The 20,960-nt window shown below is 60.9% G+C and overlaps 1 protein-coding gene across 2 annotated transcripts in view; it reads right to left on the bottom strand.

Moving 5' to 3' along the window:
• Positions 1-19,734, bottom strand: part of CACNA1G (calcium voltage-gated channel subunit alpha1 G) — a 61,608-nt gene extending 41,874 nt beyond the window's left edge. For both annotated transcript variants that reach the window (XM_045773109.2, XM_045773110.2), the window contains exons 1-9: positions 19,015-19,734; positions 11,860-11,971; positions 11,506-11,639; positions 11,000-11,097; positions 8,842-9,001; positions 8,034-8,334; positions 7,784-7,876; positions 4,865-5,648; positions 2,610-2,986 (exon numbers count right to left, since the gene is read on the bottom strand). In XM_045773109.2, coding sequence (XP_045629065.2) covers positions 2,610-2,986; positions 4,865-5,648; positions 7,784-7,876; positions 8,034-8,334; positions 8,842-9,001; positions 11,000-11,097; positions 11,506-11,639; positions 11,860-11,971; positions 19,015-19,256 — 2,301 coding nt within the window. In that variant the 5' untranslated portion in view covers positions 19,257-19,734. The remainder of the gene's footprint in view (positions 1-2,609; positions 2,987-4,864; positions 5,649-7,783; positions 7,877-8,033; positions 8,335-8,841; positions 9,002-10,999; positions 11,098-11,505; positions 11,640-11,859; positions 11,972-19,014) is intronic.
• Positions 19,735-20,960: the final 1,226 nt, after the last annotated feature.

Genomic DNA, 20,960 nt, shown 5'->3' with positions numbered 1-20,960 from the left:
TGAGCCTGTGTCCCCAGCCCTGCCCTGCATGTCCTCGTCTGCATCTGGGCCTCGCTCTCTGTCATCAGCTCTCTCTCCCCATCTCTCTGTCTCCGTCACCCCTATGTCTCTATGCCTCCATCTGTCCTCATCTCCTCCCCGAGTGCCCATCTCCCCCTCCCTATCTAGGTCCCTCGCATCCCTGCATCTCGGTCCCCCCATCTTGATGCCTGCCTCTGTCCCCACAAGTCTCCGCCTTGCCCTCTGAGATCCTCTCTCCTGGTCTCCGTCACCCCCTCTGTGTCTCTGTCTCTCGGCCCCCGCATCTCCTGACTCCCTGGCCTGCTCCCCTCAGCCTGCTCAGATTCCGAGGCACAGGCAGCAGGAGGGCAGGACGGCAGGACGTTCCCGCCGCCGCAGTGCCGGTGAGCACAGGGCCATGGCTGCTTCTAGGATTTCTCAGCACCCTGGAGCCTGAGGCCGCCAGGCAGCAGTCCGTCATCTGCCCAGCCTGCTGGGGACTCCCACTCACCCCCGTGGGGCCCGTAGCAGCCAGGTACGCGGACGGACTCCTCCCTGGAGCAGACACTGTAGCACCATGGAGTGGGGACTCCCTGCGGCTGAGGGCCTGGTGGGGGGTGTGCCCTGCTTTCCTCAGGAACTTGGGCAAGGGGAGGCTGCAGGCGCCCCGACCGATGCCCTTTACTTCCTCCCCTAGGGGGTATCCTCCTTGACGTCTAACTGAAAGGCTGCTTGCTGCCTCTTCAGCCAGCCCTTCGTCTCTGTGACTCAGCTTCTCCCCAGCCCAGCCAGAGCCTCCACCAGCAGCCTCCGCCGGCGCGGACTGCGGGGTGCAGCACCCCCGAGGGGGACGGACCTCGGACCTCCCTGGCCAGAACTGGGGTGAGGGAGGGAAGGCTGGGGTTCAGAGTTATGGGAGGTGAGGGCGGCCACCGCCTGGGTGCTCACAGCGGAACGGGCCGCCCCCAGCAGCCTGGCAGAGTGGAGCACCTCTTCCCAGGAGGCTGGCTGGGCGGGCGTGTGCACACACACCCACGCCCCGGGCGCCCAGACACAACACGCTCACCGCAGTGCCGTGCTCCCCACCTGCTGGCACTGCGGCTGGTGTCCTGCCCCCTCCTTGCACCTCACCTCCCAGAAGAGGGAATCGCTCAGAGCCACCTGGTGGGGGGAGCGTGGAGGCTAGAGGAAGGGGCGCCAACACGGTGTGATGGTGCTGGAGGAGGGGCTGGGGCTGGGGCGCATCTGGCTGGACAGGGCAGCCGGGTTAGGAGCTGAGTGGTGAGACGCAGAAGGAGCAGAGGTCAGCAGAGTGGGGGAGGGGGCTCGGATCCCTCTGAGAAGTGAACATCTCACATCAGCTCCAGGCCTGGCTTGGCGCTATGCTCCTCAGCCTCGCCCCAGACCCTCCCCCACCCTCCCCCACGAGAAGAACCTAGCCGCTGTTGCCAGCCCCTTCGCCACTCCTCCACGGCACCGTCATACCAGGGGCTGGGCAAGTGCATTCCCTTGCCTGACCAGGAAAGGTCAGGTTCCGGGAGTCCAGTCCCCTGCCTGAGCCTCAGGGAGGCAGGAACACCCGGGAAAGAGCACAGAAGGGCCTGTGGTGGCAGCACGTGCTGACTGTACCCCCCCCCCCCACTTTTCCAAGAATCAGCCAAAGGGGTGACCTAGACACTGGGGCAAGGGGCTGCCTTTTGGAAGGAACCCCCATGGGGCCTGCTCCCACCCCTAATCAGTTTGGGCGGTTGAGGGCAGTGGGGTCCCCAGTCCACCCTTCGTGTCCTCACACAGCTCTGGGAGTGAGAACAGCCTTCTTCCGCTCAGCCCAGATCCCCTTGCTTGCAGCCATCGGCCCCACAAAACAAGCCTGCTCCCTCTTCCACATGACAGCCCTTCAAATATTTGAAGACAGCTCGCCTGTCCCCGCTGAGCCTCCTCTTCTCCTGACTAAACATCCCGGTTCTTAGAACGATCCCTCAAACACAATGGTTTCAAGTCTCTTCACCATGCTGGGCGTTCTCATCCAGCCAGCCGCCCCACTCACAGCAAGGCTCCTGGAGCGGAGGCCGGTGGCAGATGGCCTCCCTCCCCACCGGACAGGCCTCAGCTCCACCCAGGCGCAGCCACCAACCCTCTCCTTCTCACCCCTACCGAGCTCCAGTCAGTCACACCCCCAAATACTCAGTCAGGTGAAGGCTGGGGGGCCCAGCACTGGGCTAGGGGATCCCCCAACACCTTCTCTCCCCTCTGTACCTTCTCCAAAGACCCAAATCTCTTCCAATGACTTGTCCCTCCAGAGAGGCCCTACCCACGTCTGATGCTCACCACTCACTCATCCTTCAAAGCCCACCTCCTCTGAGCAGCCTTCCCAGATAGAACACCCCCAGCTCAGATCCTGCCCTTGCCTTGGGCGACCTCCATACGCAGAAACTGTGTGACATTCACTGGTTTTCACCCTCCGGAGTCCCCACACTTTGGTGGGTCTCCCTCCTGTCCTACCCGCCATCAGGCTCACGGCAAGCAGAAGAAACTGGAAACAGGGGCCGGAGGGGAGGAAGGCAGAGGGCCACCAGCCCCAGGGACCACGCCCTTGCCCACGCCCCTACCTGTTCGTGGTACTCGATGCCCATGCTGAGTGTGTTGACCAGGATAGCAATCATGATTCCCCGACCGAAGTACTTGCTGTCCACAATCTTCCGGAAGGTGTCACAGATGAGCCTCCAGAAGGCCAGCACAGAGTTGGGCTCCACATCCAGCCCCAGGCTCCGGCGGCGCCGGCTGTGGGGGTCCCGGAGATCACCGCGCTGGGCGTCCTGTGGGAGCTCGTACACCGCCTCGCTGTCTGAGTCGGGCATCTCATGGCCGGCGAGCTCCACCTGCCCTGCCCCCGCCCGGGAGCAGTAGGGGCAGCTGTCCGGGCCACAGGCTCCACTGTTTGCCTTCAAGCAAGGGCTAGAGATCTTGCAAGAGCTTTGGCACGTGCCTAGGACAGGAGGGTAGAGGTTAGAGGCTCCTGGGTTTCTTACGTGGGGCAGCCCTTCCCGCAAGTTTGGAGTTCTTTCAATGACAGGGGTGCTACCCACTTAGCGGGCCAGGGACACTGAACGCCCTGCAGTGTGGGCAGTCCTGGGCAACAGAACACCCCCAAATGCTAGTAACATTCCCCTGACAGTCACTGCTGGGGGTCCCAGGGTTTGGCAGGTGGCCTTGACGTCCCCTGAGGTCCTGGGCAGCTCCCCTGTCCGAGGAGCCTTCAGCAAGGAGACTAGACCAGCCCTCCTTCCCAGGAAAGCCAGCCCCGCACCGACACTGCTCCGAGCAGCCTTTCCCAAGGCTCCTTAAGACACACACCCACAGATTCGTGCTCATGGACATCCACACCCAGACACACCCACACGTGCACTGAACACACAGTCGTGTGCACATGTACTATGTACATAGACGTACCATTTGCGAGCCACACTTACCTATACAGCCAAACACACGTGTGCACAGACACGAGCACGTTATATAACACGCATGTGCTAGGCATGTGCACACGCGAGCATGTGTATGGACCAGAGCACCCCGCTGGTGTGCACACACACGTAACTGCACGTATCAGACACGCGTGTGCACGCACGCAGGAACGCTAAACGTGTGCGTGCATGTGCACACATACACGCACTGTACACCTTCATGCACACACACACACCAGGCCGCACACACCCACGCGCACAGTGACCTGTCCCAAGACACCAATGTCCATTGAAATCGGGCTTGGATCATAGAATCTGAGCGCTGGAGGGAAGCTCAGAGGGCGCCCAGGAAAGCACGCCGGGCGAGGGGCAGGCACCTCACTCAGGGCCCGGCCCCAGGAAGCACCCAAAACGCTTCTCCTTCTGACTGCACCCAGGACCGCGGCCCCAGCCCTGCCTGCTACACAGGAGGGAACTAAAGCACGCGTGCGTGGGACTGGCTTCCGTCCCACGGCAAGGTGGCCGGAAAGCTGGCACACGAGCCCTTCGCACGGCGTTCTGTGACGGCACCTTCCTGTCCCGGCCCACGTTCCCGCATGACATCCCACTCATATCCCACTGCTCCCACGTGCCACATCCTTCCTGAAACACAGGCCCTGGGCTTCGGCTACAGTGACTCTGTCTTTGGGGGAGGGCCCGCCACCCCTGTCTGACAGCGGGGGGGACGCCCACAGGCAACGAGTGTCTCACTTCCCCTGTGATACCGGGTGTTCCTCCCACCTGACTAACAGCCCCCTGAGGATTTGCTGCTCTAGGCTCCCGGTCTCCCCGAGGGGAGCCAATGAAACTCATGTTTCCTGGAGTCTCCTTAGCGTGGGGCATGATGCCGGCCACGGTCACACACCATGCCCCCTCGGGGCCTCGGGGCCAGACGGCCCTGAGTTCACCCCTCACCAATGGTACAATCTTGGGCCAGCAAGTCAGGCAAACTCTCCGGGCCTCCTTTTTCTCATTGGGACAACGGGCACAATAAGAACGCTTATCATCTAGACTGTTGAGAGGTTCCTGTGGGATTGTGCCTGCAAGGCACGTGACAGGCACAGACCAGTCGGTCAACAACTGTCAGGTCTTGCAAACAGCGTGGAGCGGAGCATACAGCAGGTGCCCATGCTGTGGTAGTTTTTGTTCTCATTACGATGCAAGAATGAAGATTCCCATTTGAAAGGGTGAGAAACTCAAGGCTCAAAGAAGCGAAGACGGGACTGATTGAAGGTCCCAAGACCTCGGAGTGGCAGAGTCGGAATCAGGGGCCAGAACTTCGGATGCCAGGCCCCCAGTCCTCTCTGGGACACCACCCGGCCCCTCGGCCAGGGGCCCCAGCATGCACACCCCCCCCTTCTCACCTGTGCTCTGTGTCTCCAGCAGCTTGTGCATGGAGCTGTAAGGCCCGGGCGGGATGTTGAGGCTGGTGAGCGTGGGTGGTCCAGAGGTGGGGGCCGCCTCCACTAGCGCCTTCTCCTTCAGCATCTCGGGTGCAGGGCTGGCGTGTACAGTGGGGTACACCTTCCCGCTGCCCACAGTCCTGCCTGATGCCTCAGATGGTGACCTGGGAGGGGGTGCCTGGCAGCGGACCGGCTCCAGGTGGCAGTCGGCATGGTAGAAGCTATGCACAGATTCTGCGCCCCCCGGAGGGCCCCCCGAGAGGGCGGGCGTCGAGGGCGGTGGCAGCATGAGCCGGCGGGACCCACCGGCATCCCGGTCCTGAATCTCCGGGCTGGCCCGGGGGGCCCGCAGCGTCCCGTTGCCCAGGTGGTAGTGGTGGTGGTGATGGTGGTGATGATGAACCAGGTGGTGGACGGACGGACGGCGGTGGGAGCGAGAGCAGCTCCCGCCGGGCTGGGGCTCCTGGCCTCCGCGGGGCACGGGGCTGCTCAGCAGGCCGGCCCGCACGCCCGCTGCCCGGGAGACCTGGGCCAGCCTGCGGGCCGCTTTCCGGAGGATGTACACCAGGTACTTGAGCAGCTCCTCGTAGCAGCTGCCTGGCTCAGAGAAGCTGGCCAGGGTGCTGGCGTTGGACAGGAACCGCACGCGCTGCTCCCGCATCAGCTGGCTTTCCCGCTGCTTGGTCTCTGAGAACTGCGTGGCAATCACCACCAGGCACAGGTTGATCATGAAGAAGGAGCCCACCTGTTGGGGTGGGGACAGGAAGAGGAGATGTCCTGAAGAAAAGGGCACCGCGGGGCCAGTTGACGCATCCCAAGCGCTTCCTACGGTGCCAGGCGCTGGGCTCAGTTACTGTCCAAGCATGATCTCATTTCATTCTTGTGACAGTCTCCAGAGGTGACACCTTTATAACCTCCGTCTGACAGGTGAGGAAAGAGGCTCAGAGAGGTCAAGGCATTTGCCCAAGATCAGTCAGCTAACGCCCAGCGAAGCTGAGACTTGAACCATGCGCTATGGAATTCCAAGGCATTGTTATTGATCGTGATGGTATCCTGCAAGGATTTCTCCCGAACTCCCTGCCCCTACCCATGGCCAGCCATGGAGATTCTGAGCACCCCTCCCCAGTTCCCATTAGGAGCAGAGAAGGCTGTAGAGATGAATGCAATCTTGGGGACGTGGGATTCTCACGTTGGGTTGAGCCTTTGAGGTCTTGGCAAAAACACTGTTCCCAAGACTCCTGAATTTCGTCCCACTTTCAGCTGCACAACCTTGGGTGAGACCCTCAACCATGGGGCCTCACTATCCTCCTGACTGTTGGCCTGTATCTTCTTTCCTGGCGCCTCTCCCCTCCCCCAGCCAGGTGATGGGCTGAACCCCAATCCCTGCAGACTAGTCAAGCTGCTGCCCTGACTTGCTCACCCTCCCTCGTTCCTGTCCCTGTGCCTCAGTTTCTCTAGGACTCTGGGATGGCCATCGCTGGGACAACAATCCAGAACGAAGGAAATGAATATTTATGGTGACGAAGCGGATTTTTTTTTCTAGATTGTGTCCTAGTAATTATGATAATTAGTTTCACTAATATGATTCCAGAGAGCTGTTTGGAAGATTTTTCACGGGTTGTGTGGGTGGAAACTAGGCCCCTTACCACCCTGTCTGCTTCCTTCCCCTCCCCCAAGCCCAGGAAGAGAAACATACTGAAAAGACCACGCTTCCCAGAGGTGCTGGCCTCGCTGCCCCTCTGGGGATGGTGGGGGATGGGAATAGGTGCCAAACCTGGCCCCTCTTCCCCATGCAGGGGCAGGAGGGGGTGGCCTGGAGGACTGGTTCTCTCCCAGGACCTACCCTCTGCCTCTCACCGAGAGCTGCCTTAGTCTGTCTCCACCTGTCTCCGGAGTTTGCCCTAGGTCCTGAGTTGATCTCAATCTGTCTTCAGCTCTGTCTCTCAATATCTGTCCCTCTCTCTGGCTCTGTCACTGGCCTCTTGGTAACCTGGAGAAGGGCTGGATGTGGAGCCCATAGCCTGGGGTTGAATTCCCTCTGAAGCTCAGAGTGCTTGTTTAGGAGATGCCCTCCCCCCTCCCCGAGCCACCCGACCTCACAGGGGACTGCCAGGATTTAGCGGGCATCAGCCAGGTCAATCCATGGCAGACGCGGAGCCCATGGCGGGATCAGACAAACAAGGAAACGTGGGTTTCCTCTCTGTAAAATGGAGATGATAACGGGATCGCGGCGAGGATTAAAGGCCCAGCCCATGAAAAGTGCGGAGAGCAGTACTGGTGCATAGCAAGTGCTCAATACGTATTAGCCGCAAGGAGTAGCAGTTCAGTTATGAGCCAGGAATGCTAGGGATGACAGCTCTAAAATGGTGTGACGCTTGCCTCTGTCTTCTGCCCTCGTGAAGCCTTGCAACTTCTGAGCTGGAAGGAACGAGAGGCCGGGCAGTGTCTCTCAACACTGGATGCCAGGGATTCTGGGCGGTACACTCCTGTGTTTGCAGGACTGTCGTTTCGGGATGTTTACCATCTCTCCCCAACCCCCAACCAAATGCCAGTAGTGCTCCCCTAGACCTCATGAAAAACAGGACCACCCTTTGGTATTTCCAAATGCCCCCTTGGTCAAGAATCACCCATTTTAGTGATGAAGAAACAGAGCCCTAGGGTGGGACTGGGGGGCTCACGGGGACTGACTTGCCCAAGGTACTAAGCGATGGGACCAAGCCTTGACCTTGAATTTCCTCCTGACTCCTCACGACCGGTGCCCTCTGTGCCTGAGTCTCTGTGGGACCTGTCCTGAGACCAAGCTAGCCTTCCCCTCTCTGGACTCCCCCCACCTGTTTCCCCAGGATCCCCCTTCCCACAGGGGCCCAAGGAATCACTCACGATGATGAGGAGGATGAAGTAGATGAAATTGTAGAAGGAATGAGCATCCATCACGAAGTACATGATGTCGACCCAGCCCTCCAGCGTGATGACCTGGGGAGGATACAGAGGGACAGGCTGACTCGGCGGGGGGCATCCCCAAAGCCTCCTGCGGTCTCCTTAGAGGCCCCGGCCCCCTCCCAGCCCTGAGGACGACCACTCTGAGGTCGCTTGCGTCCTGGGGAATGTCCCAGTGCCCAGGCTGTCCCACCTGGAAGATGGCAATCCAGGCATAGCCAATGTTGTCGAAGTTGATGGCGCCCTTGAAGGGGTTGTGCTCCCCTGCGGAGCAGTTGGTGTAGTACTGGTTCCAGTTGACGCAGGTGGTGTTGCTGGAGCTGTTGTAGGCCTCATAGTCCAGGCCGCAGGGGGGGCCGCCGCCGCCCTCCCCGCGCAGCGTGGGCACACTCCTGCACGAGCGCATGCCGTTCTCCCGCGGCTGGGAGCAGATGAAGGGGTTCTCGTCCTCGTTCTCCGTCTGGTAATAGCGCTCCAGGTCCACGCTCAGGGGGCTGCAGGGGGGACAGGGAGGAGCTGGGAGCAGGGGTCTCCAGGGAGAGGTCCCAGGAAGGATGAGCTGCGTGGGCGCAGTGAGACCTGCAGGGTGAGTAGGGCAGGAACGAGAGTCGGGCACGCATCGGGCAGGGGCAGGGATGTGTGGGTGTGGGTTGGAGGGCACCGGGACTGTGCGGACAGAGTGTGAGATTCCAGAGTGGCGATGAGGGAAGGTTATGCCCTAAAGTGATGCTTTTCCAATGTGGCCGCACATCAGGCTCGCGGTGGATCTGGTAAGGGTCCCCACGGCCATGCTGAACCCCAGGCTGATGAAATCAGAGCCTGTAGGGGGACCCAGGCCCCAGGAATTTTTTTTAAATTCCCCAAGTGACTCCATTGTGTAGCCGAGTTTGAGAACCAGACACGTCACCAATGTGAAAACAGCAAGGTCAGCGGCAACAAGGACTGAGGCAGCTCCCAGCCCCACCCCCTCCCAGGCCACCCCCATCCCAGGCGACACTCACAGGCTGAAGTTCTCCGGCAGGAAGCACCGGTTACGAAGCAGCCCTGCCCACAGCTGGACGCCAACGATGCCGAAGATGAAGAAGACGAAGAAACAGAGGAGCAGGACGTTGCCCAGCATGGGCAGGGTGTCCAGCAGCAGTGTGACAAGGATACGCATGCCTGTGGGGGCAGAAGCCACGCTGGGGGTGCCAGGCTGGCCGGGCCCAGCAGCACTCCCACAGGGGGCCCGTCGGGCTTTCCGGGGCTGAGAGGCCTGGCTCAAGCTGGAGGGGAGACCAACAGACACCCTCTAACTCCACAGGCAGGCCTAGCCTCCTAGCCCCTGCCCGCTACCCCTCTCGGCCCATCCCTATCCATCAACCCACAGTACCACCGAGGATGAGCCAGCGTGATCAAGGGTTCCAAAGCTCCTCTCCCCTGCACGCACCCCACCTAACTGCCCACATCATCTCAGCTTACAGGAGAGGATCGAGGAGGCTCAGAGGACTGCCATGACTTGTCTGGTATCACAGAGCTGCCCAGCGCTCTGCTTCTGGACCCCACCTCCCAACACACACATACACACACACACACACACACACATTCTCTTCTTACTTCCTTCTCTCACCCGGCACAGTCACCCGACCTTTCTAAGTCATCTGTTATCACCACTGCATTGGGGAAACTGAGGCAGAGAATGCCAGGAGGAATGTCAGCAAGGAAGGTTCTGAGCCCCCTGCCGAGTCCATTCTCTGTTGGCACAGATCCTCACATCCGAGGCGAGGAGACGCAAGGCCATCTTTCAAGTGGCCATCAATTAACAAGTCCCTCTGCAGGGAAAGCCGCCACAGCCCCGTCCCCCTCTCCCCAAGGCCTGTTGGAGATACTGCCCTCCCTCCTCCCTCCAGGTCCAGGACCCCATCACCCCACATGGTCTGAACCAGCCCCAGGCCACCCAGCCCTTGTTAAGCACACAGACCTCTAATGGCTGGTTTTGACCCCGAAGCGCCACTCATGGCCCCTGCCCCTCCAAGGAAAAAGCTTCTAGGCAGCAGCTAATTAACCCTCCCGGTGCCTGTGACCGTCCTGCCTGGCCTTTCCCGCCTGGCCTTCTCACTCAGTCCCTCACCGCCCTCCTCCAGCCCCAGCCTCCTTCGGCTCCTCTGTGTTCCAACTGAGATCAATTCCTCAGGGTTTGCATTAAGGGAATTACACCGGTGGTTAGACAGAGGCCTATAAATCTGCCAGCCGTCACCTGGGGTGGGAGAGGGGGCGGCAGCACGCACACCCCTCGTCTGGAGTGCCTGTGAACACTGCCGCCCCAACGCCCGGAGGACACACTGAGCAGCTCTGCCCACCCGAAGGCAGCCGCGTCTCATACACACGCGCACACACGCACGCACGCACGACACAGGGGGCTGCCGCTACACCAGGCACAGAGCCCCAGAAACATGCCCCTACCCCCCCGACTCCTGGGGACTGCAGTGGACACCATTTGCAGCCTATGTAGGTTGGGGAGCTGCAAAGGGGGCCTGAGCAGGGGTGGGGGGGGCAGGATGTAGGGGAGCTCGAGCTGCCAAAGCTTGGCTGGCTCGGGAAACCAATGCGGTTTAATTTAGATAATGGTCCCGCAGTCGGTTGCGGCAGCGGGTTGGAAGAGGATGGGAAGGAGGAAGGGGACACCGGCGGAGGGTGAGACACGGAGTGGCCTTGTCTGGAGAGAAGTCATGCTCGGGGAGGCCGATACGGTCTCACCCATGAGAGCCCGCCTGCGTTAGAGGCTGTTCTAGCTAGAAAAGGCCGTTACACGTTGCACCCACCCCTCCTGGCCCACCAGCCTCTCCACCCTGTTCCCTGCAGGGAGCGGTCTTCTAGCTGAAGGGAAGGGGTCCTCTGAGATGTGTCTGAGACTCTGATCCCAAGTCCGGTTTAAATAAGGGGGATGGTCTTTCCAGGTAACTCTCACAGGGCCACAGGCAGGTGCAGGGGCTCGGTTGGGCTCCGTTGGGCTCCAGCGGCCCCGGCTCCCCAGAGAGCCCTTCTCTGATGAGGTCTGCCTCACAGTGCCAGGCCCTGATGAGGCCGGTGAGTGGTCAGGAAGTAGGGGTGGGATCTGGGATTTCCATATTTCCTCTTGGGGCTCTCTGTCCAGGGGCTGAGGGCCAAGGGGTCACTCACTGGGCACCCGGTTAATGGCCCTGAGCGGTCGCAGCACACGGACTGTCCTGACAGCTGAGAAGCTGACGTTCTGCAGGTCCAGGGAATACTCCAGCATCCTGCAGGGAGGGGCCCAAAGGGAGGCCCTTTGAGTCTGAGGCCGCCATGGGGGTCAAAAGAGGTCAATGAGGAATCCTGCTGCGGTGGTGAAGAGGACCTCCGGCTCCTCCCCCTCCTCCACCAAGGGACCCCGGAGAGCCGGCTCTCTGTCTGGGGGCAAGGCCACCCCCAAGCCAAGGACAGATCCCCCCTGGAGAATAAACAGATGAGGGTGTGGATGCAGGGGCTCGAGCGTTATAGGCAGGACAGCCTCGGACGCCGAGTTGACAGCCAGGGAAAAAGCATGGCCGGAAGTGGGCCAGGCAGGGGGGCGGCGGGAGGGGTGGCAGTGCTGGGGCCTAGCACCCCGGCCCTGGGGCAGGGACTGATCTGCTCACTGCTCTCCCACCTCCAGCCCCGGCCCTCACCCTGCAATGACGATGAAGAAGTCAAGCCGGTTCCAAGTGTCTCCCAGGTAACACTTTTTCCCGAAGATGCCCAAGGCCACCATCTTCACCACCATCTCCACAGCGAAGAAGGCAAAGATGAAGTCGTCAAAGGCCTGATGTGGGGATGAGAGGCTTTTGAAACTGGGGGGGGGGGGAACCGTCCCCCCCACACACACACACTCCTTCCCCCATCAGCAGGGTCAGGGCTTCTCAGAGTTACTCAGCAGTTACTCAGCCCAGGAGCTGCCCCCTCTGGCCGCCACACACACACACACACACACACACACACACACACACACACACATACACATACTCAGACTCTCACACACTCACCTGCAGGATCCGGCAGCGCTGGGAGTCACAGGCGATGTCCTCACACGGCCGGAACATGCCCAGGGTCACGCAGTTGAGAAGGATGACCAACATGCTGATACGCTCAAACCAGGTACCCGGGGGGTCAAGGAAACAGCTGGCCGGGGCAGGAGCCGCGCCCACGCGCCCCCCCAAGCCCGGCCCCAGCGCCTCCCGCTTCTTGTCCACGCCCTCCCCACCCCCGCCCCAGGACTCGGCCAGGTGCAAAGGGAGGGCCCACGTGTCTGACCGAGCCCAGGCCCAAGCCCACCTTGGCCGCCACCTCTCTGGACCCAGCTTCCTCAGCTGTAAAGTAGGAAAAGCCACAAATACCCTGACTATTTGCACAAGCCATTTGGGGGATAAAATCGATGGTGCCTGTGGAAATGCCAGACACCGAGAGTGTCTGAATCCTGCTCTCCCTATCTCCCAGGGAAGATGTGAGAAGCAAATGAGAGAATGTGGTGAATGTGTGACACAAACCTAAAGTCGGATTCTGCCCGCCTTACAGTTTACCAAGCGCTTTCACGCCGCAGCACATCTGATGCTCACTACAGCCCCGTCAAGTATCCGGGGTCCATCCTGTTCTTCCCCGGAGCCCAAGCGCACCAAGGCCCGGGAGAGCCCAAGTCCTGCGCTGAAGGTCATGCGAGAAGCCGCGATGAGACGGAGGGGTCCAAGCTCCCGATCCGGGGCAGTCGTTTCCACAGTGGCTCAGGCACGCAGGGGAGGGGCTGTCAGGAGCGAGCTGGCACCAGACAGACAGGCAGAGGCGGGCAAGAGGGTCCACGGCGGGAGCACTCCTCCACCACACACCGGAGCCAGACGCGGCCTCCCTCACCAGCCACCCGCCCCCCGGCCCCTCAGAGCCCTCAGACAGCCTCCAAACACACTCGCGCACTGAACTAATGAGGACCCATGCACGCCAGTCCCGGGGCTAGACGTAAGTCCCCAACCCACACAGAGTAGACAGTACTCTGCACACACGGACCCCGAGTCTTTCCACGTAGTGGATTTTTATTAAGGGGCTCACTTCCAGCCCGTCAACAGGAGAATGTACAAAGTGGCCTCTGGACCTGAGAAGCTTCTGGACACTGGACTCACAGATAAGTGACCCGGTGTCCTCTTTTTCTCAAAGAAAATACAGGATGGGGAGAACAAAGAGGATAGAAAGGCGCAGAGACTGGAGACTGCGCAAAGGAGGGGCCTCAGGGAAACGGAGGTGGGGAGGGTGTCCTGGCAGGCCAGGGCACGACCCACCGAGCCAGACTGTGGGCCACGGAGGGCCTAGAGCAGGAGGAATCTTCCTGCCATAACCTCACTCCTGGAGTGAGAAGGCTCTGTCCGGGGACCCCAGGACTTTCCTCCCAGCTAGTCCCAGCCAGCCTCCCCCTCCCACCTCTGTCCTGAACCTCAGGCCACCCAGCTCCTCGGCAGCTCGGGATGCCCTCAATCCCTTTCCAGGCCTCTGTGCCACCTGGGCCCTTTGCCCTCATGTCCTCACATCCCTTCCTACCGACAGGCACCCAAACAGGCCGAGGCTTTGCAATTTCCCATGCCTCCACCTCTTCACAAGAATAAGAGTAAAAAAAAAAAAAATCATTCTAGGTTTTTGGGGTAAGTAGATGGAAGGGGGAAATAAAGAAGGTGCTCTGTTTCCATGGAGCTGTTTTCCAGAGTGGAGCCTGAGCCCCATGGATGTCTCCCCAGAAGGGGGGTCAGCCAGGGGTCACCCTGCAAAAAGGAGGATGGGGAGGGAGCTCCCTTGGGGTGATTCTTTGGAAAGGGAAGGACACAATTACCCTCAAGAATTGGTCTGCTTTCCCCAACCCAGCCCCCTCTTCTCCTCTGCAGGGAAGGGACCCACGTAAGCAGATATCTCTCCAAGGGGGACTGTGGGTAGTTCTCTTGGGAAGAGGGGCTCCCAGGACACCTGTTTGGACCCCTCGAACGGCAGTGACTCCACCATGCAGTCTGTGCACTGGTCTCACCTCCCTTGCTGAGGCGGGGGCACTCTGACACGTGTTCACCTCCCCTCCAAAGCTGATGGCAGTGCCTGGCACGGAGCAGATGATCGAAACGCAGGGGAAATGAACGAACGAACGAACGGATGAATGAATTGATCAACCCATCAATCTCCCTGCTCAGAAGCCGGTGTATCTCCCCATTCATGGTTTCCTGCCTTGTTTGCCTCAACAGAGATAAACTGATAACTATGGGGGGAGGGGCAGAAGTGACACCAAAGAGGAGCTGGGACTCCTTCTGTCCCCACCTTATACGTTCACACTGGGGCCTCCTATAGCTAGATTCTGCCTCCAAATAACCCATCTCCAGCTCTTAATCAGGGAAACCCCTTCTCAAGGGCCCCCTTGGCAATTTAGCGTACTCCCAGGTACATCCTACCTGCCCTCTACCTTTCCCCTTTCCCTACAGGTAAGCATAAATGGACAGGGAAGGCACGAAGGCACAGGGAAATCTGGGACAATCTGAATTGAGAAATAATTAATGAGGATGGGGGTCTTTCACCCTTCTCAGGGTAGGGCTTGTTTCCTTGGGAACATGGCCTTATGTCACTGTGCGATGTTCCTCTGTTGCCATAACAACGGGAGGATGTGTCACCAGGTGGTGTGGATTTGTTGCTATAGCAATTAAAGAGACCCCTCACACATGAACTCCCTTTAACCAGACTGCTGTCTTGTCCTCACACAGGGAAGGGAAAGCAGGAGACCCACAGGTTATCAGGTTGGGGGGAAACCATGTGACAAATCCCCATGGCAACCAAGGGAACGGGGGACACTGGTTGCCATAGTGACTATGAGAGACCTGTGCAGTCACATGTCTACTGTTGCTATGGCAACTGTCCGGGCTGGAGTGGATCCCAAAGGGGGAGGTGGGTAGGGAGAGGGGAGGCTCTTTCTTCTCCCCACAACCCACCATCCAAAGCAGAGAAAAAGGAAATGGCAGGGCGAGGAAACCCACTTCTATTCCTCCTCCTCGTCTCCCTCCAGGAGAGAGAAGTAGAGCGTGTTATCTGTACAACTGAGTCCTCTCCGCGGGGCTTTATCTAGAGCCCTTGCCTAGCCTGGCAGCTGTAAGGGAGGGGGAGGCAGGGAGAGGAGGGAGGAGGACTGGGGCACCTCCAGGGGCATGGGGCTCGGGCGTGATTGAGAAGGGAAGCAGACCCTCCAGCTGCCCCGCTCCCCAACTGGAGCCTGGAAATCTGAGACTGAGGAGCACTGAGGAGGAAATGGGCCTGGACCCAGGAATCCTGGCCTCCTAGTATGAGCTGGGAAGGTGGGATCCTTGTCTCGCCCACCCCACAGAGAGGCTGGCATCTATGGGGGAGTCAGCATTCTGGAGGGGGGGGTGGAATACAGGGGCTCAGCTGTGCGGCCAACACTGGGGAGGCGGAAAGGGGGATTCCCCCAGCCAAGCCCCCACTCCCACAGCCTGTTTCCCAGTGGTCTCCTCCGCTCCAGCCTGTGGGCTTGTGGGGAGAGAGGTTTCCAGCTGAACTGAAAACTGAAGCCCGAAGAAAGGCAGCCGGCCCCACCCAGAGACAGAGATGTGAGACCCAGAGACACAAGAGAGCCGGCCTGCTGGAATCTTTGGAAGGGGAAATAGGCCAGAAATCTGATTCAAACGTCTGTGACTCTGTGACTCTGTGTGTGTGTGTGTGTGTGTGTGTGTGTGTGTGTGCGCGCGCGCGCGCGCACACACACACACACACACACACACACACACACACACACACACGTGTGAGCAGTTGTGTCTGTCGCCACCCTGGCTGAGCCAGGCAGGGTGGGGTGAGGGCTGGGGAGGGAGTGAGCGAGGGGTGGGGGGGGGGTGGAGTGGTGGGGGCAATCCCAGGAATGGCTCCAGCTGGCGCTATGGGTGATGGGGAGTCCCCCAACAGTTCTGTGGAGTAGAGTGGGTGTGTGACCCAGAAGGAAGGTGGGCCTGGGGCAGAAGGGCTGCCAGGGGGTGCTCTGCTCCCCCAGCCTGTTCAATTCCCCAGCCCTCATCCCCAGAACCCCTTCTGGAGAGTCTTGGGTTTTAACATGAGAGGAGGGAATTGGTGAGGAGACAGGAAGAACGCCCCCTCCCATTTCCTCTGAGGACCAAAATGGAGATTTCTCCCTAGGTAAGAGAAACAGGCAAACTTGGGGCACTAGGACAGTGGCAAGGAAAACTCCAGAAATTCCTGGTGCCCCCTCCCCTCCAGACTCACACACAGTGACGCAGTCACACACTCACACTCACTTCTGGAAGCCATTAGGGCTCCTGCCTTTCGGGCCTCCCCCTTCTCCTCCCCCTACTCCTGGCAGGCTCCCTTCTCCTCCTCTGGCCCCCCTCCCACTCCCCCTCTCGGCATCCCAAATGCCAGCCTGTGATTTCCAAATGAGAAAAAGCTGTGCTGGGCTCTGAGCTTGGAGAAACTCCTACACAAACTTCCAGATGTGACACAACAGCGGGAGAGGGAGTGCTCAGGATCCCCTTCCCGGGAGGGGCGACGCACTCCCTCACACTTCAAGAAACACATACTGGAAAGTCCAACTCCCTCCGCTATAACCGGGGAGGGGGGGGCTACTGATGTGAATACCCTTGGTTTTCCCAGTACCAGCACAAGCACGTCGGAGCCTCCCTTCCTTTTGCTGCCCTCCCTTCCCCCCATACACACACACACACACACACACACACACACACACACACACACTACTTCCTACCTGAGTCTACATCTCCTCTCTAGGAAACCTGGTGTGTTAGTGGCTAAAAGAGGAGGGGCTGGAAAAAATGCCAACAAAAGTCTAACTAGCTTCAGTTAGTGGGGGAGGTGTCCCTGTGTCCCTCAGACTCAGAGGTTTGGAGAGCCTTGTGGAGCCAAGGGAAGCCTCACTGATAACCAAAAAGAGAGGAAGGGAAAGACTGAAGTCCAACAGCTCAGAGCCCCTCTGGCAATGAAAAGACAGGTTTCCCTTGACACTCAGCTGTGATGGGATTTGTGGGGCACAGCTTAGGCAGCCCCTTTCCCAAGAAATTGTTCTCCGCCCAGGTTCAGTGACTCGTCTAGACCAAGTGAGGCCAATGCCCCACACCCCGGACTCCCACCACCCCAGACATAAGCCTACTCCTCCAACCCCAAAAGGAGCACTGGCGTCACCTCTCTTTCCTCCTTCCAGCCCTCTCCACTTGCTCCCTCCCAGAGCTCCTCAAGGAAGGAATCTGCCCTCAGACCATCAGATAACACCTAGAGATGGGGCAGGTGGGAGATGCTGGCCCAGAGGTCTGGTTGTTTTAGAGGGGGAGGGAAAGGAGAGAGAAGATCTCTCTATCTCCCCTGGACTCCTGAGGAGGAGGGGAGGGGGTGAGGGCTTTTTACCATTCATGGAGAGGGTAGGTGGTTAGGGGCAGAGAGGAGGGATGCCCAGAACCCATCTTCTCAGAGACATTTGTTCCCAACGTCCATCTCTACCGTGGAGAAAGAGGCCTGGAGGTAGGGGTGCGGAGGTGGGGGAGGAGTCAGAGCCCTCTGAGACCCCCACCTCTCTCTCTCTCTGCAGCTCAGAGAGAAGGGAAGAAGGGGTAAGGGAGGGGAGAGGGTGTAATGAGGGGAGCTTCCTAAGGACCTGCCAGGTGTTGAGGGTGGGGGTTGGGGGGGACCCTAGCTCACATCCCTGCTTTGCGCACTAGAGGCAGCAGAGCTGCAGAGCGAGGGCGGCACCAAGCTCCCCCCACCTCCCCCAAAGCAGAGTCCCGGTTGGGCTCTTGGGGTTTACAGGGGAAACCTGAGGTCTCCTACCCCGGTCCAAAAGAGCCTCTGAGCTGGGAGGAAGGAGTCAGGAGAAGCTGTCAAGACCTGGGATGGCACCGCGCCCCCCCCTTTCCTTCCGGCAGTGACGGGACCCACCCGGAGCCTGGGAGTCCTGCATTAGTCAAGCGGCGCTTTGTGCTAGGGGCTGAGGGGGAGAGGCCAGAGGACTGAGGGGGCTGGGGTCTCCCCTATCACTCCACACCAGGCGGAGGATAGGGGGCAGTGCCAAATCTATCTCCCTGGAATGTGGGGCTTGCATTCCACAAACCCAGCCAAGGAGTAGACCCTGGGGTGCTGGACCCAAGTCTTCCTTAGCCAACCAGCTCACAGTCTCACTGTTCCCCCAATACTTTCTCAGAGGCTGTGGTCTCCCGTACCTGCCCCGCCATTGGGCGGGAGCACTCTATTTGTGACAGGGTAACTTGGACCGGCTTAATCCCATCCCCCGCTGGCCAAAGCTCTTGCCACAGTCTTCCCCTCCAAAAGAAGAAAATCTAGCACAAAACTCCCCAACCCCAACACAAAGCACCCGCGCTGAATGGAGAATTAGGGAGAAGGGAGCCACTCCAGGCAGTGGGCTCCAGCTGAAAGGGTCTCTACTCCAGCTCTGGGGGCAGACAGCTTCCCCTTCACCACCACATCTTGTTCTCATTCTGCGCCCCTGACATCAGCCGCCGCCGGAATCTCCTTGTTGTGCCTCCAACCCGCGGGTGGGGGTGGGGGAGTTAGGACCTGGTCCCCGCCCCCCAACATCTCCCTCTGGGTCAGTAAAAACCCTGGCCTCAAGAACCAGGTTGGGAGTGGGGATCAGACCCTAGAATCCACCTCAAACTTTGGAGCGGGGGCAGGAGGGAAACCCAGGAGATCGCAGTCCCCCCTCCCCCGTCCCCGCAGCTTCCTCCCCACCCCACCCCCCCAAACTCGGAAACCCAACCCAGCTCGCTAACGGGCGGCGGGCGGAGTAGAGCTCCCAGGCTCCCGAAGCTTCCCACATCTGGAGGATGACGACCCTCCCCTGCCCACATCTGGAGAGCATCCAGCTACAAACCAGCGGGGCACGTCTCCTCTCTTTTCCTGGCCTGGATCCCAACCCCCCAAGGAGGACTGAGGTGTGTGTACCGAGGTGGGGCTCGTCTGGGGTATCAGCCAAACCTGCTCGCGTCTCCGCTCCCACTCTGAAGCCCCCTCCCTCCCTTAGCAGCCCCCTCTCCTCTGCCCACCTTCCAGGCTCACTTCTCCGACTCACCTGGCTTTCGGTCCCCTCCCGCGGCGCGGCCCGCCCCCCTGCGGACCCCCCAGCCCGGCCGTCGTGCCCTGGAGGATATGGGTTACAGACCGTGCGGAGACACCAGCTCCGCGGGCGGCTGTCCTGGCTCAAGTAGAAGAAAACCACCGGGGCCAGCGCCGGGTACGGCAGCCCCTCCGCCTCGGAGTCCGCGCTGCCCGGGTCCTTTTCCGCCGACCCCGGCCCCGGCCGGCCCCCGGCCCCCGACAGGTCGTTGAGCCGCATGAAGCTCCGGGGCTGTCCTGACTCCTCGGTGCCCGCTCCATCCTCCTCCTCGTCCATCCTCTGGCCAGCCGGGGCCCCGGGCGGTCTCGAGAGGGGCGAGCGGCGCCCCTCAGAGGAGGTGTCCTCACGCCACCGGGGGGCCCCGGCGGGGGCGCATCTGGGGGGCTCTAGGGCGCAGGCTGTGCCCCCGGGAGGGCCAGTTCAGCCCAGCTCCCCCTGCCCTCAGGGGCATGCTGCCCGCGGGGCGCCGGGTCGCAGGGAAGCCCCGCCCGGCGCGAGTCCCGCTTCCCCAGGGCTCCTGGGGCCCCCCGGGCCAGCCGGCCGGCTCCCCCTCACTTTGTTCCGGCTTCTTCGCTTCGCGCCCAGGCTCCGGTCGCCCGATTCGGCGCTACCTTCGGCGAAGCGGCCGGGAGAGGGGGAGAGAGAAGGGGGTCGGATAGCTGGGGATACGGGGGAGGGGCGCCCCCTCTTCCCGCGGCGCAGCTGGAGCAGGATCTAAGGGGTCAGCATCGTCCCGGCTCCGCGCCAGCGGCGGCGGGGGGAGGGGAGGAGGGATCTCTTTGGGGGTGGGTTTGGAGGGGGTGGGGGGCGGCTCCTTCCTCCGCCCCGCGGCGGGCTCACGGTCCGGGAGGGGCGGGGAGACGGTGGGGGGCCGTCCCGGGCGGGGGTGGAGGCGGAGATGCCGCCGCCGCAGCCGCCGCGGTGGCTGCCGCTGCCGTAGCTGTCGCCGGCGCCACTGCCTCCTCCTCCGGCCGAGACGCGGAGCGAGCAAGCGAAAGCGGCGGCGAGGAGCCCGGCGCACACCACAGCTGGATCCCTCACTCCAACTTCAAGCCTCGGCCCCGCCTCTCCCCAGCCAGCCTCGCAGCCAATCGCTGCGCTCCGCCGGCCCCGAGCCGCGCGTCCATTGGCGGACCGCCGTGGCAGTGCGGGCGGGGCTCCGGGGGAGAGAACCACAGCTGGAATCCGGTTCCCACCCCGAAGCCCAGAACCGCCCCTGTCCCCTCCTCTTGCCCCTGGGTCCGCTCCCGAAGGCCAGAGCCAATTAGACGGCTACCCAGACCGAACCCACTTTCCTATTGGCCGCTGGGGTCTCTGGGACACCCCTGGAGGGAGCCCCGGGGAATCAGAGTATTCGGCACCGGGTGCTGGGATAGCGCTGCCGGCCCCGGGGCATCCTTTGTCCACGACCCCTGAATTGGACCACAGCCGGAGGGTGGGGCTCAGTTCTGGGCGGGCCTGGAAAAGAGAGGCTGGCTGCCGGGCTGTGGGGTGTGACCAGGATCCCAGAGCGAAATCCTGGGTCTCCACCTGATTAATCGCCCACCCTGGAGTCGAACCTGCGAGCAGGACCGAAGAAGGGGAGGAGCTGAGCAGAACGTCCAGGGGGTAGGGCTTCAGGTTGGGGGGGGCGGTCTTGGGGAAACGGGCGGAGCCAAGGGAAGTCAGGGGCGAGCAAGGTCTGGGCGTGGTTTCCAGCAACCTCTTGGCCTTGTAGACCCCTCTCCCAGGTCCGCTTCTGCGACTTTGGCCCTGACCTTCTAACCCTGACCCGCTGACCCTGACCTCAGGTCAACACTCCTGAGCTTCATTCTCTCTGCCGCTAAAGATCCTTTGAAGGCTGTGGATCTCTCGCAAGGCCTTCGCGCTTGAACACGTGGCCTCAGACAGGTCTTGCTGGTCCCAGGGCCCAGGGCCCCCAGAGCAGCTGAGGAGCAGAGAGAGAGGATCCCGCGAAAAGACCTGCGGGGGCCTCGAGTG

The sequence above is a fragment of the Ursus americanus genome, chromosome 23 (genome assembly GCF_024610735.1).
Source record: "Ursus americanus isolate L20-20 chromosome 23, mUrsAme1.1.p, whole genome shotgun sequence".
Lineage (NCBI taxonomy): Eukaryota > Metazoa > Chordata > Mammalia > Carnivora > Ursidae > Ursus > Ursus americanus.
This window is presented reverse-complemented; position numbering and strand designations above follow the sequence as displayed.